This window comes from Schistocerca cancellata, chromosome 1 (genome assembly GCF_023864275.1).
Source record: "Schistocerca cancellata isolate TAMUIC-IGC-003103 chromosome 1, iqSchCanc2.1, whole genome shotgun sequence".
Classification (NCBI taxonomy): Eukaryota; Metazoa; Arthropoda; class Insecta; order Orthoptera; family Acrididae; genus Schistocerca; species Schistocerca cancellata.
Genome location: NC_064626.1, coordinates 118,580,200 through 118,597,065, shown reverse-complemented (window position 1 = coordinate 118,597,065; position 16,866 = coordinate 118,580,200). Strand labels below are relative to the sequence as shown.

The following is a 16,866-nucleotide window of genomic DNA, read 5'->3' as shown; positions in this document are numbered from 1 at the left end:
TCCGAACAGCCTTTTCCAGACAGCAACACCTGGTTGCCATCTTTTTTGAGTTATGTAAAGCACGATATGACCTGGTGGCATTATATCCTTTCCATATTGTATGAGTGGGGTCTCTGGGGCCCATTCCCGATTTTTATCCAAAACTTCCTGTCGCTGTCTACTTTTGGTGTCCAAGTTGGTGCCTCCCATAGTTAAATCCATATCCGGGAGAATGGAGTCCCACAGGGCTCTGTATTGCATGTCTCTCTGTATTTTTAGTGGCCATTAACAGTCTAGTAGCATTAACGGTCTAGCAGCAGCTGTCGGGCCCTCCGCCTCACCTTCTCTGTATGCAGACAACTTCTGCATTTTGTACTGCTGCTCCAGTACTGGTGTTACTGTCACCCACAGTGAGCCACCCACAAGGCGCACTCATGGGCTTTAGCCCACGTCTTCCAGTTTTCATCCACAAAGTCATTTGTTATGCACTTCTGTTGGCGTCGTACCATTCATCCGGACCCAGAACTTTACTTTTATGACGGGCCACACACTGTAGTGGAGACAAATCAATTCTTAGGGCTGGTTTTCGACACTCAATTGACTTTGCTCCATCATCTTCATCAGCTTAAGCAGAAGTGCTGGCAGGACCTCAGTGCCCTCCGCTGTTGCCTGAGCAACACCAATTGGGGTGCAGATTGCTCTATGCTGCTGTGGCTTTACAGAGCCCTTGTCCAATCCCGAACTGACTATGGGAGTGTGGTTTATGGTTCGACAGTGCCCTCAGCATTGCATTTACTCAACCCTGTGCACCAATGCGGGGTTGGACCAGCGACAGGAGCTTTTAGGTCGAGTCAAGTGACCAGCGTACTGGTGGAGGCTGGAGTCCCTCCATTGCAGATGTGACATGGACAACTGCTCGCAGTTACGTAGCACACATTCGTAGTTCTCCTGAGCATCCGAATTATTGCTCCTTTTCCCACCTGCGGCAGTCCATCTCTTGCATCGGCAGCCCAGGTTGGGGCAAATGATTGCAGTTCGCATGCGGTCCCCTCTCTCCGAACTGGAGTCCTTCCCTTTACCACCTCCACTTCTGGGGCTCTGAAGTGGTTTACACCGAAAGCTCGATGGCAGATGGTCGTGTTAGCTTTGCCTATGTTCACGGCGGCCATATTGAACAGCATTCCTTACCCGATGGTTGCAGTGTATTCACTGCAGAACTGGTGGCCATTTCTTGTGCACTTCAGTATCTCCATTCAATCCCTGGGAAGTCTTTTATGTACTGACTCCTTGAGCAGCCTGAAATCTATCAACCAGTGCTACTGTCATCAACCTTCGGTAGCGTCCATCCAGGAGTCCATCTATGCCCTGGGGCGGTCCAGTTATTCAGTGTTGTTTGTCTGGACTCCTGGTCACGTCAGAATCCCAGGAAAAGAACTTGCTGACAGGCTGGCGAAACAGGCTACCCGGAAACCACTTCTGGAGATGGGCATCCCCACAACTGACCTGCGTTCGTTATTACGCTGCTAGGGTTTTCAGCTTTGGGAGGCAGAATTGCAAAATCTCAGTACACACAACAAACTGTGAGCCATTAAGGGGACCACGAATGTGTGGAAGTCGTCGATGAAGACCTCTCGCAGGGACTCTGTGGTTCTTTGCTGGCTCCACATTGGCCAGGCCTGGGCGACCCACGGCTACCTCCTGCACTGTGAAGACCTGCCTGATTGTCGGTGCGGCACCAGGTTGACAGTGGCCCATATTCTTCTGCTCTGTCCTTCTTTGTCTGCCTTGTGACTTCATTATCATTGATTTTAGCAGACAATGCGTGATCGGCTGATTTGGTTTTACGTTTCATCCGTGAGGGTGGATTTTATCATTCAATCTGAGTTTTGGCACATGTCTGTTGTCTCTCTGTGTCCTCCACCCTAATGCTTTTAGGTTGTAGGTTTTAATGAGTTGCAGGGTGGCTGGCTTTTCCTTTTTATTGTCATGGTCGGCCAGCCGCTGTAATCTGCTTCCTTGTTTTGCTCTCTTCTGTTTCTTGCATCTCTCTGTTGTTTCCTTGTCCTTTTAGTGTTCGTTGGCTTTCCTTCGTTTTTGTGGTCTTTCCTTTCTTTCTGTTTTGTGTTATATGGCTCGTCTGTTTTATTCTCACTTTTAGCATTGTTTTATTAGGAACAAGGGACTGATGACCTCGTAGTTTGGCCCCTTCCCCTCTTTTAAACCAACCAATCAATATCAGTGTAAATATTTGATGTTGTTAAGTAATTTTTAATTTTTTTTTCTAAAATTCACTGAATGGTAAACCCTGCAAAAAGTTCCTCTATATTTGTTATAAATTTTCAAACTATATCAATAGACTTTAATCCTGGAAACATTGTTTTTGTGTCACTAGAGCAGTTCCTGCACTTCGCTATAGAGGTTGAATGCTCACCGTGAAGTTTCTTCTGCAGTTACTACTAACAGGTTTCTGTATTTTTCTTTTTTTAGTGTCACACATGTAACAATGCTACTTTTCTAAGAGTTTTTATTCTGTTAGTACTGCGCTAAAAAATAAACTCCACCCAAACTGGCTATGAAGGCCCAACGGAGCAGACCAGCTGCTGTACCATCCTCAGCCTCCAGCTTTCTGAAGTCCTAGTTTTGACATTCTTTTGATATGTGGTTGAACCAAATCGTCAGTGAGTTCGACGACGTCAGGTTCTCATTAAAAAATACCACATGTGATGCAGGAGTTGGTATGCACCAACTGATCTAATGAGTTCACCTACCTTTCTTTTCATTATAGTACTTTATTATGTCAGGCTTAGAAGCACGTTCAGTAGTTGTAGAAAGTAGCACTACACACTTACTCTTTTTTGGCATGTACCATAGTTGTGTATGATCACAAGTGAAACCAAATTCTGTAATATGTTCCTTCTTACTTTTCTTTGGTGAAAATTCTCTACATACAAATGTTTTATTTAGTAAGACTATTACTATTCATACAACTGTCAACCCATGCTATAGTATGAAATCTGCCAGATCCATAGGTGTGAAGAAACTATCCATTATGATATTTCAGTAAATACTGAATAGTCTGTTGCAAGATGAGTGACACCACTGAAAGAAACATTTTTACCCCTTTCATTTCCTTCTTTTTTGAGATATGCTAGCCCTTTCAATGGATAGAAGTTTTTAGAGTGACATATCCAGAAAATTTTCATTCCATACATATCAGGTTTTGAAATCTTACACTGCCTAAATGCATACCATCTGCAGTTCATTGATCATCAGGTTTTCATTTGGTAGATAATATTTCCCCAAGATTATGATTTATGTCTTCCCAGATGCCTGAGTGCTGCAATTTTTCTTTCTCTCTTAATCTAGGAGATGTGCTTGGATAGCTCAGTTGGTAGAGCATCTGCCTGTAATAAAGCAAAGGTCCAGCAAACAGTTTTAATCTGTGAAGCAGTTTCATATCAACACGCAGCCCAATGCAGAGTGAAAATTTCATTCTTAACAATACTAATTACAGCTACTATTGCACTGGATATTGTAACTTAACCACTCCCCCACCCTTCAAGTGCTGTGTGAACACTGTGCTGGTTGAAACACAAGTCCCTGTGGTTACTTCGCTTCCAAAATTCCCAGTGTAAATATCACTATGGAAGTTGTTACAACAATCGAGGACAGGCCTTCTGCTCATTATGACAGTTATGCGTATTGCAAATTTAGGGAATTTAAAGAAGGTAGTGTTAAAGGGGTGTGCCTATGTGAAAAGTTTGATCACTGCAAAGGGAATGGAGAAGTATTTTACATGTCTGGACATCTCTGTGGATCACCTGATGATGCAGCTCTAAAAGTGATGAACCAAATGGAGAGTGTTCAACAAGAAACTACACTGTTATCTGAGATATACTGTATGTGAATGAAATGGGAAATCTGTATAAGACCCTGAGAATTGTTTTTAAACTGAATTTCAGTTTTCTGACACTTAGTGCTACCTGCAATATTCAATAAAGTGAGAGAATAATTACCACTACGAAATTGCTAACAAAAGACATGGTGGTGTTGACCATAAAATGGCAAATAATAGTCCATGTTTTACAGTTTAAAAACAAGAAAAAAGTGTTGTTTGACCTCATAATATGCCTGAAATAACAATATATGCATTCACGCATGTGTTCATACTACACATTTAAAATGAAACAAAAACCCAGTTCCTCAAACAAAATTTTTTGAATAATATTTTGGTCCAAAATTCTTTGGGAGCATATATCTATGCGATAATTATTATATATAACACTTCAGAATAAGGTTAGTAATGAATGAATTTCTGGCACATTGCTTTCATTCAAAATATTAAAACAAAGTTTTAACATATTGAATAAAATTGTAGCAGCATTGCACATTGCAGCTGCAGAAACTAATTCTGTTTCAAATACTACATCATATTTAAACAACACCCAGTAGTTAGTAAAATGCACATGTCTCGTGAATTATCACAGATGATTAACACTAAGATTGGCAAACACCTAAATCTGCTTACTCCTGTGCCAACATCTCTCCCCAGTGCTGGGCATTTTAATTTTACTTCGACTCTCAGGTGCAAGCTTAGATAAAAAAGATTATTAATTGTTCTTTATGAAAATGTTATATTGTTGTACTCACACATCTTTCATCAGTAGGTGAGAAAAAGAATGCAATTTCTAGGATTATGTTATGTACAATATTGTCAAGGAAAATGACTTATTACTTCTGGTAGTCCTTTTTCATGTGATAGAGCTGGAAGCATGGTTGCACACAAAACACCACTTTACATACACTGCACTGAGAAGATGCATCTTTTTTCTTGGCTGCCGCTCCTCCTCCTTTCTGAGCACACTTTACATGTTTTCTGTGCTTTCTTTCTTCTTGATGGTATAGTATTCTGTCCAGGAAATAATTTCCAGCTAGTTGTCAAATATTAGCACCACTTGTGGAAGGTTGGAGTCAGTACTTCATGTCATGCACAGGTCCTTACAAACAGCAATAATAAACTGGCTGGCACTAATATTTTTTTTCATTACCTGCCTTGGAAATAGCCATGAGAAATAGATGAAATGAAAGAGCGATGGTCAAAAATTCCGTATGACATTGTCTGGTCACTTAGATTTACACCAAACTTGTTTTTTTTTTAAATCGAGGACTGCTGCTGGTTTGATATTTTTCCCCGCTTCTTTCCTGTAAGTATAGGAAATAATGTCTCCACTGTGCTTTGTGTTTGTCATGAAAACACCATTTCTGTATTTCCATTATAAGGCTAAAATGTTTTCCTTATGACAAAAAATCATTTCATTGTGATGAAGAGATGTAGCATGCGAATCAAATGGCATTCCTCTTCTGTCCTTTTGACAGTGCCAATGAGATCAGTGCCTTTTGCTTCAAGAGCTGTTGCTAACAAACACTTGGTATAGAATCAGTCAGTGAACAGTGTGTGCCCAGTATCTGCTAAATTGTCAAGTAGTCATAGGGCAACATTGGTTACAGCATTGTCCTACCCACATAATACTTCAAAGTTCCAAATGTACCCTGGTAACATTGTCCCTGAAAGCATGTATAGTTTTGTTCAAATAACTTATGGGAATACAGCCATGTGATGTCATTGACAACCGCCAAAAGTGAGGTAGCATAACCTCTGCCCCTCTGTTTTTAAACACGCGAGAGAGAAGGATTCCATACAGAATTTAAACAAAAGCTACCATCTCCATGTATAATGTTACTTACTAATTTAATTTTAACAGTTTCCTTAGTAACACTATCTGGGATGATGATGGCATTGAAACAGAGGATGACACGCGTAAAGCTGAAATACTAAACACCTTTTTCCAAAGCTGTTTCACAGAGGAAGACCGCACTGCAGTTCCTTCTCTAAATCCTCACACAAACAAAAAAAAAAAAAAAAAAAAATGGCTGACATTGAAATAAGTGTCCAAGGAATAGAAAAGCAACTGAAATCACTCAACAGAGGAAAGTCCACTGGACCTGACTCGGATACCAATTCGATTCTACACAGAGAACGCGAAAGAACTTGCCCCCCTTCTAACAGCCATGTACCGCAAGTCTCTAGAGGAACGGAAGGTTCCAAATGATTGGAAAAGAGCACAGGTAGCCCAGTCTTCAAAAAGGGTCATCGAGCAGATGTGCAAAACTATAGGCATATATCTCCGACATCGATCTGTTGTAGAATTTTAGAACCTGTTTTTTGCTCGCGTATCATGTCATTTCTGGAAACACAGAATCTACTCTGTAGGAATAAACATGGATACCAGAAACAGCGATTGTGTGAGACCCAACTCGCTTTATTTGTTCATGAGACCCAGAAAATATTAGATATAGGCTCCCAGGTAGATTGCCATTTTCCTTGACATCCGGAAGGCGTTCGATACAGTTCCGCACTGTCGCCTGATAAACAAAGTAAGAGCCTATGGAATATCAGACCAGCTGTGCGGCTGGATTGAAGAGTTTTTAGCAAACATAACACAGCATGTTGTTGTCAATGGAGAGACGTCTACAGGCGTTAAAGTAACCTCTGGCGTGCCACAGGGGAGTTTTATGGGTCCATTGCTTTTCACAATATATATAAATGACCTAGTAGATAGTGTCTGAAGTTCCATGCGGCTTTTCGCGAATGATTCTGTAGTATACAGAGAAGTTGCAGCATTAGAAAATTGCAGCGAAATGCACGAAGATCTGCAGCAGATAGACACTTGGTGCAGGGAGTGGCAACTGACCATTAACATAGACAAATGTAATGTATTGCGAATACATAGAAAGAAGGATCCTTTATTGTATGATTATATGATAGCGGAACAAACACTGGTAGCAGTTACTTCTGTAAAATATCTGGGAGTATGCGTGCGGAACGATTTGAAGTGGAATGACCATATAAAATTAATTGTTGGTAAGGCGGGTGCCAGGTTGAAATTCATTGGGAGAGTCCTTAGAAAATGTAGTCCATCAACAAAGGAGGTGGCTTACAAAACACTCGTTCAACTGATACTCGAGTATTGCTCATCAGTGTGGGATCCGTACTAGGTTGTGTTGACAGGAGATAGAGGAGATCCAAAGAAGAGCGGCGCGTTTTGTCACAGGGTTATTTGGTAAGCATGATAGGAGATGTTTAGCAAACTCAAGTGGCAGACTCTGCAAGAGAGGCGCTCTGCATTGCGGTGTAGCTTGCTGTCCAGGTTTCGAGAGGGTCCGTTTCTGGATGAGGTGTCGAATATATTGCTTCCCCCTACTTATACCTCCCGAGGAGATCACGAATATAAAATTAGAGAGATTCAAGCGCGCAAGGAGGCTTTCCGGCAGTCGTTCTTTCCACGAACCATAGGCAACTGGAACAGGAATGGATAAAGTGCTCTCCGCCACACTCCGTTGGGTGGCTTGCAGAGTGTAAATGTAGATGTAGATGAAGTAAATGTCAGAACCTCCATGTTGTTATATTCTATTGGATAACTGGTGCCAAGACAATGGCAAATCTGCTCGGCTGGTGTGAGAATGTGTGCCACTTATGCTCTCAGTACACTGGTCCTCCATAGTCCTTGTAGTCTGACCAATGTATGATTCGCCAGAACTGCAAGAAACATGGTATACGCTCATCTTATGCAAGCCTAGATTGCCCTTTATGGAACCTAAAAGAATCCTGATATTTGATGGTAGTTGAAACACACACTTTACATCATATTTCCACAAAATATGACCAATAAGAATTGAGACTCTTGATAGTCTCCTGCGATAAGGAATCCCCCCCCCCCCCCCCCGATATGTTGAATCAGACATTAAACACTGCATCTTTTGAATGTAATCCTGCTTGTCCAAAACAATGGTAGCATTGCCCTTGTCCACAGGTATCAATATTCCTGGTGGCAGTATTATTTCAGATAGAATGTTGCTTTTAATAAAGAAAAGCAGTATTACAGTGTGTCTTAGTGCACTTGCACAGCTACAAAATTCGGTTGGGGGGGGGGGGGGGGGGGGAAGAGTGAAAATATTAGATTTTAAATTAGTTTTTAGAGCATCGTAAATAACATCTAACATAGCACACACAAGCATTGAAACTGTATTTTCCAGAATGTGATATAGGCCCAATTATTAGAAAGATGTCAAATATAAAAGAGTCACTTGTGGTTTTGCTTGAACCAGAACTGCATCTTTAATGTGAGAACTGGATTTTTTAATAGACCTCAACTCACACCTCTACAAGTAGGGGCTACTCAAAATCTCTTTGCCGAATATATTTAACATTATGCAGGCATACATAAATTAACCTTCAATGACTCTTTCACTATACGCGTGAAAGACAGTCAAAGTTTAGAGTAAGATACTCTGAGAACGTACAGCACTGAAAAGTGGAAACATGTACATCACATTTGCAAACCATTTCATGTAACAGAATCACCACCCTACTGCCATAAAAACAACACCAGTAAGCAGTGATAATAATTTGTAGACAGCTGATGTCCACTACCACAACCCAGAAAGATCCATTACAGTCACTTAAGCAAAAGATAAGTCATCCTTGTCACTTGAACAAATTATTTTTTGAGGTTATAATCCCACACCTAAAAAAGCTTTCTTGTCTCGTGAAGAACATGGTGAGTACTATACACTCTGTCCTCAGTTATCGGAATAACCATACAAGTTTTAAGAGTATATGAGATGACGGTAGAAATGTTCTGTTACATACGTCAGATAATTCGTGGTGATAATTAAATGCAACACACTGTTTTTGCTGTATTTATGTAAAGTTGTGCTAATGCATGTAAGTTAACTTGCAGTGACTGCCCTTTAGCACACGAGTGAAAGACAAGCATAAAGTGTAGCATAAGATGTTCTGAAAAACTAAAGCTCGTAAAAGTGGCAATATATATTGTACACCACATTCGCAAACCACTTCATATTAACAGTATTACTACGCTACTGGTATGAAACACCACTAAGCAGTAATAATAATTTGTACACAACTGATGACAACCTACCACAAAAACATCCAGTACAGTAGCTATAAGAATAATAGACATGCCATCCTCTTCTCTTGAACAAATTAATTTTTGAGATTATAATCTATGCCTAAAATTTCCAAAAAAGATTGTGCGTATCTGAGGTTTTAAATAAACCTGTGATTTCAGTCCTTAAGATTCCAGACTATATCCCATATATATTTTCACCCTCAGGCTGCCACTCACTCACTCTTTCTTGAATTAAACTTATCAGTTTCTCACGTTCCATATTTCATGTGCAAGAACGGCATCAATTTGACCGAAAAAACGAACTGATTTGAATTTCAATGATTGTCATCTGGAGTCTGTATGTTTGGGAGATGGGACTGACTATGTGACCACAGCCTAAGTGGCATGTTGATTTGAAAAGATGGACCATCTTTGTCCAATGTCGGTCGTTCCAATGTCGGTCGTTGGCAGAATTCACCGATATCGGTGCCACTGTGACTGCAACATAACAGAGCTGCATAACAATGTGGATTGTACAATAAATGTTGATAATATATGCTATTGTTTAAGGGGAAACTAATAGGGAATACAACTGACAGTCATAAATGGTGCAATACACTTTATTACATCGCTGTAGTTGAATTCATAAGAGCAAAATTTGTCACGATCGTAAAATTTCATACACTAGGTTAGGAGCAATGGGGTCAGTGAGCAGAAAAATGTGGGAATATTGCACTAATCACAGAAGTGCCAGCACTGCGATAAGGGGGAATGATTTTCTGGAAAGATATACAGTAGCTTCTAAAGTTTATAGAATACTCAACTGTAGTTCATAATTTACCACGAATTACATGATGTGCAAACACTTGTATGCACTGGAAAATTCTCAAAAATATTCATCTTATCACGTAGGAAGCCCTACACAATGAGATTAATGGGAAACAATTTTTTTTGAACTGGGATACTGTTGCCAAACATTTCCAAGAAAGACATTATGTAGTGTATTATTGATGATGAAGTACGAATTTTGCAAAAGTTCGAAGACAGACTCTGTGTTACAGTACCTACAAGCTTTGTATATTAATCCTTGTTATCACAAAAATGACACGAATAGTAAATATTAGAATCTGCAATACAGAATAAATATAGACTTTTTGTAATATTGTGGATGTCATGACCGGGCATAAATAGTGACTGTACACGCGGCTTTCTGCAGACACTGAAAACATGTTTATTTTATTTTTGTTATAATTGTCACATTGACATACTCGTAATTGATGCCATTATTTTCTTTTGTCTCATCGATAAACTTCATTGAGGGATGTGCATACCGGTAACTAACTGCCTGGGTAAAGTTATTAAAAGTATCTACATACCTTCAATTTAACTACGCAGTTTATCACACATGACATCATGTCAGAGCGATAAACTGTATGAATACCAGAGATATCTGCGCAATACAGGCAGGAAGCCAGACTTGTCTTTTGTGACTATAAACTGTGCAGTTCTCTCTGATAATCTAATTGTCGTCACTAGACCCTCATTCCGTCACAGTCATGACATATGAAAAAGAAAGATGCACTTTTAGATTTTATTGACTGTTACCGGAATCTCTCTGAACTTTGGGATACAAAATGTGCTGCTTATGCCAATTGTGGAAAAAAAGCGACCACATACAATGTTTTAATACAAAAATTGAAATGTCTAGAGCCAGATGTGACTTGTGATAGTGTAGTGAAAAAAATAAACAACCTTAGGTCCACTTTTCGGTAAGAATTATGGAAGGTTAATGATTAAAAGAGTTATGTTCAGAGTCTCTGGTATTTCAACGAATTGATTTTTTTGTTCCACCAGAAAATGTCGGATCGAGGTGAATCAACTAGTGCAGCTGATACTCAAGGCGGTGAAATGTCGGTAAGTGGACATGCAACAATAAAATGATAATACCATATTAATTTTGAATTTTAGAAAAAAGAAAGTGAATATCCGAACCTTATTCTCTTGCCTTGCACCTCTTCCTTAACTGTCAAAGTGATTGCGGGAAAGAGGCAGACATAGAAGAAGCATACCTGCAACTGTTCGAAGCAGTTGAGATTCCAAATCTTCATTTGGGAAGTCACTGATTACCGGTATAGACATAAATGCTGAAATGTCTTCATGAAATATTATGTTAACACCAGCACGCTATAATTACTGGTATATATAACTATGGTATTTACAGGCATAGGCAATAGAGTGATATGCTTTCCAAGTATGGAACTGTGAAGCTGGAAACCAAAATTATGAAAACAATTTCAAGAACTCTCCTTGCTGTAGGGATACGATATATGTAATTCATCACTGAGCAAACAGAATATGTCTTCATTAAAATACCCTTCAACTGGAATGTCTCGTCAGAAATGAAAATATCTGGATCAGTCTAGGTGGTTTTTGAAAGGTTCTCAGAAAATTGAATGTTTAGTTTCTCTCTCTCTCTCTTTTCTCTTTTTGAGACTGTCGTAGATATGCACGTTTTTAATCACATCAGTCTGGCTCATTCCAATGGCAGTCATTAAAACTTCATAATTTGTATCAACTATTGCCCTTAATATGAAGCTTAATGTGCCTTTGTAGCTGATGTAAAGAGAGTCAGAATTTGCTTGTTTCTTTATGTGAATGTGTGTTTTCCATCAGCCACTCCAAGACAGAGCAAAGATTGTCATTTTCCTAGAAACTTACGAGCACCTTCCTTCAATTTGAGGAACCTGAAATTGAAATAATCAGTTATTTACATTTAGTGTATATAGGTATTTACCATAACAAATAAACTTTAATTGAAAGTGTGTATTTAGCATTTTTTAAATTTAACTCTGTACTTTCATTCTTAATTTTGACCAAATATTTCTGTTTATATAGGTTCCAGTTCACACACCCGGATTGACTTCATCAGAGCAAACATCCAGTTCTTCATTTGCAGCATCCAGCAAAAAAGTAATGATGGCTCCTCAATCACACGATCGTTTTATAATGCCCACACGGTATTTGGAAGCTGAAGATGATGAATTCCTGACATTGGCAAAGGGTTACGCAGTTAAGCTGAGGAAATTAACTCCACAACAGCTAATGTTTGCTGATAAAGTGATCAATGACACATTACTTGATGCTCAAATGGGTCTCTTGACCAGAGGCAGCTATGTTGTTCACTCATCAGGAATTCCGGCAACTCCTAGTTGAAATTGGCATTTGTGGTTTCATACTCCGTCCAACTTTCCTTCAGAACATCAAATTGGGGGGAAAAAAACTGATGGAGAGATTCTCTTATAGTGATGATGATGCACACATATAACAATAATGACAATGATTTCTGAACATATTCTCATGTTGCGAATTTGATGTAATATTTTTGTAAATAATAAAGTAGCTATAGTGTTTCCATAGATCAGTCTTGTTTGGTTTAGATCCACTTATGAAATTTTTGCCTTATTGACACATGATAAGAATGATGTCGAAAATTTTTGGAATCTCTAAACACATTCTCCCATTTAAATTTCACATGGTCCTATTCCAGATCCTGTGCAACTTTCATTGACGTTGACTTCATCCTCACTGAAGATCAGCTACCTACTTCTGCTCACATTAAACCTACTAAAAAACAACAATACTCACATTTTGACAGTTGCCATCCTTCCCTTGTCAAATGTTCCCTCCCATACAGCCTTAGCATCCTAGGCAAGCATATCTGATCAGATGCAGACTCTCTGCTGCAATGTCACACTGTACAGCATGTTCTGCAACAGGATATTTTGGCCAGTATACACCCTCTGTCTATGCCCATAACAGTATTTACATAACAGATAGTACATGATATATGTCATTTCACAGGTGGCTCTCTCTTTGACAGTAAGTGTTTGCCAGTTACAAGCCTTGTACAGGTAGTGGTAAGAGGATGCAAAGGCAAGTCTTACAGCGGGGATGATCAGGAGGTTAGGAGGTGGGTGCAGAAGGAGCATAGTGTCTCAAAAGGATATTGTTTAGATTGGGAGGAGGGGAAGGGGGGTGGGGGAGGGGCAACTAAACTCTGTTGTAGGTCTGGTGGGCAAAATGTCAGACAGTGGGATCAGCAGTGCCAGGATTAGATGTGAAACCTGCTTTTGAATTAGGCTAGCAGAGAAAAATATTTTCAGTGAAGACTGAGGTGACAATGGTAGTCAAACAGTAATGACACTTTTATTCAAAGACAATAATTACAATGAAGTCACCATGATTCATGCTTGTTATAAAAAGTGGGATATGATTTTTGATAGGATGTGTTGTCACCACAGATGGCAATCCATGCTCTGAAATTTGCTCCCATGCTGGAGTTCTTGGGGTGGGGAATTCAATTCCTCCCCTAAACATTGTTGACAACTGCTGGTTGGATATTGCTGCATGTGGCTGTGGTGCAACACATTTCCCCATAGCATCCCACAAGAGTTCAATGGGATTTAAATGGTAAGTGCAGGCCAGTCTATTTGCTGAATATTCCCTCATTCCAAGAGCTGCTCCACCTGTGCTCTTTGATATGGTCATGCATTGTCACCCATAAAAATAAAATCAGGGTCGAATGAACCCCTGAGAGGATGCACATTGGGAAGAGTATGTTGTTGTTGTTGTTGTTGTTGTTATGGTCTTCAGTCCTGAGACTGGTTTGATGCAGCTCTCCATGCTACTCTATCCTGTGCAAGCTTCTTCATCTCCCAGTACCTACTGCAACCTACATCCTTCTGAATCTGCTTAGTGTATTCATCTCTTGGTCTCCCCCTACGATTTTTACCCTCCACGCTGCCCTCCAATGCTAAATTGGTGATCCCTTGATGCCTCAGAACATGTCCTACCAACCGATCCCTTCTTCTGGTCAAGTTGTGCCACAAACTTCTCTTCTCCCCAATCCTATTCAATACTTCCTCATTAGTTATGTGATCTACCCATCTAATCTTCAGTATATAGTATAGCGTCACAATATCATTGACTGGTGAATGTATTGTATTCAAAGATTTGGAAGCCAGTCTGCCCACACAACATTATGTCTTCACACGTCATAGCACCTTGCAATCTTACCCTCCCACACATCACCAGTAAATTTTCAGTCTCTTCTTAAAATTAATTCATTTCAAAAGCTTCGAGAGGCATAAGCTGTACAAATAACGTTTTTACTTATTTTCATTTTCTCGTTGTTGGCTGCAGTTCGTCGTGTCTAGGGGTAGATTCTTCAGGCTGAAATTTGTTTTTAACTTTGTGGGTTCCAGATGACTAGATAAATTTTAAGTAAGCCTGTTGCATGATTCCTGTTTGCACTTGTTTTTTATGATGTCACATTCTTCTATATCACACTGACTTTACTATCTCCATTTCCAAGGCATGCCCACCACTCCTAACTCATTCTGTGGTACTAACAATGTTCCAAATGAAATGAGCGTATGGCAATAATTGGCCGGGATGCCCCATCGAGGAAGTTCGGCCGCCAAGTGCAAGTCTTATCTCAGTCTACGTCACATTGGGTGACTTGCGTGCCGGAGACGAGGATGAAATGATGGTGTGGACAACACAACACCCAGTCCATGAGCAGAGAAAATCAACAACCCAGTCGGGAATTGAACCTGGGCCTGCTTGCATGGGAGGTGAGCACGTTACCACCCAGTTAAGCAGGTGGACTAATATTTCAAAGAGTTTACTGGACAAAAAAAGTTTACAAACTTTCTTGACAAAAGAAGATTCTTTACCAAGTTATATCATTATTTTGTAAATGAGTCCAGAAATTAAATTTGATAAACAGTGCACAAATAATAATAGGAATTTTAAGTATGATAGATATTTCGTAATTTCAAATATTTCTATAAGAAGAGCAATTTTAACTGTACTTGCAGAGTTAGTACATATCGATTATAAGAAATTAATTTCTTTTTACACATTTTAGCCTGCAATACAATACATCATATACAAAATCATATGAAATTCTTTAATGAAACAGCTCAATATTTTGTGGCAGACTGTAAAGTTTGCCAAACAGTGTACAAAATGATGCCAAAAGTTAGAATCTGGAGTTACAGAAGTATCCGATACATAACATATTACAGAAAACATACGAAAAATATTTACTAAATAAGTCATAATCTATACATATATCACATCTAAATCTACATTTATACTCGCAAGCCACCCAACAGTGTGTGGCGGAGGGCACTTTACGTGCCACTGTCATTACTTCCCTTACCTGTTCCAGTCGCGTATCGTTCGCGGGAAGAACGACTGCCGGGAAGCCCCTGTGCGCGCTCGAATGTCTCTAATTTTACATTCGTGATCTCCTCGGGAGGTATAAGCAGAGGGAAGCAATATATTTGATACCTCATCCAGAAACGCACCCTCTCAAAACCTGGACATCAAGCTACACCACGATGCAGAGCACCTCTCATGCAGAGTCTGCCACTTGAGTTTGCTAAACATCTCCGTAACGCTATCATGCTTACCAAATAACCCTGTGACGAAGCACGCCGCTCTTCTTTGGATCTTCTCTATCTCCTCTGTCAACCCGACCTGGTACGGATCCCAGACTGAAGAGCAATATTCAAGTATAGGTCAAACGAGTGATTTGTAAGCCACCTCCTTTGTTGATGGACTACATTTTCTAAGGACTCTCCCAATGAATCTCAACCTGGCACCCGCCTTACCAACAATCACGATATGGCATTCAGATTTTCAGATCAGTGGAACATGCTTTCACAAGACAGTTGATACAAATAAATGTAACTCCATCCCATATCTATGCCTGAATATGACATAATGTAATGTCGAAACTGGTTGCCTAATAAATAACACCAAAATAACAGCCGTTGGTATTGTATTATTGGAAATTGATACAAAATCAAAACTACAACATTGCAATACTAAACTACAGAAATAAATACAGAGACAATGTAAATTACTAGAATTACAAATTGTAAGATTACATCCATATAATCACTCGTTCAAAATCTTCGAAAGAGAAGAGAAAAATTTCAGAGCCTAAGTGCACAATGAGTGAGCCGACTTTTAACGACTTGAAAAACTCACGACGGGTACAAGGAATATAGTACAAAATCACATCAGCCACGTAAACCATAGTATTTAAGGATATGTTGACTCTTTAATGGACAAAATAATGAAACAATATTAGGGCCTAAGTTTACGATGTGTGGACTGACCCGTTAATCCAAACCACACTGGTTACCAGCAAAAAAATCTTTAGACACAACAAAATGAATAAAACTCATAATCATATCAATGAGTTCAGCCATATGCTAAGAGTAATTGTAAGGAGCATCTAGCCTCAACCAGTGGTACCCAAAACAGAGTTAAGGATGAGTCTGTTCACAACTCGAAGTTCCAATCAGATGCAATATTGCAATAATTAGGATAAATACAGGTAAACAGAGTCATAGTTAGCTTTTAATGATGACATAATCGAGTAGCTTTATGATCAAAACCAGTGTATGAAAGCAGACTTGTACGTATACATCTTGTTATATTGTCTATTACTGGTAAATGCAGTCCACACTATTTGCTAATTGTCCATAAAAACTAACCTACATACATAGAGACCTAGAAGATTCATTTACAACAGATTAAGAAAAAAATCCAATTTAAAGTTACAGAATGTACTGGAAAGTCAATCCCCCTACTTGAAGGGGAAAAAAATTATGTGAAATTATACTGTCTGTAGCAGTCTTGGCTAACAATTTACAAATCTCAGTCACAACACTGATGTAGTTGACAGATGCTGAGTACATTACCCAGCACCTATGGTCTCTTGTAAGTTGACTGGTCCAGCAGGATACAGCCATACAGTAGTGTGGGGAGTGAATCTGCCCACATCTTTCAGTTTCCTCTCTAGAGTTCTCATCAAACATTTCAGCAGGTAGGT

General features: G+C 39.5%; 1 protein-coding gene across 1 annotated transcript in view; it reads left to right on the top strand.

Annotated features, from left to right (window-relative positions):
* Positions 1–12,342, top strand: part of LOC126166653 (uncharacterized) — a 61,110-nt gene extending 48,768 nt beyond the window's left edge. Inside the window, exons 3-4 of the mRNA XM_049920419.1 lie at positions 10,806–10,865; positions 11,847–12,342. Coding sequence (XP_049776376.1) covers positions 10,806–10,865; positions 11,847–12,164 — 378 coding nt within the window. The 3' untranslated portion in view covers positions 12,165–12,342. The remainder of the gene's footprint in view (positions 1–10,805; positions 10,866–11,846) is intronic.
* The last annotated feature ends 4,524 nt before the right edge of the window (positions 12,343–16,866 follow it).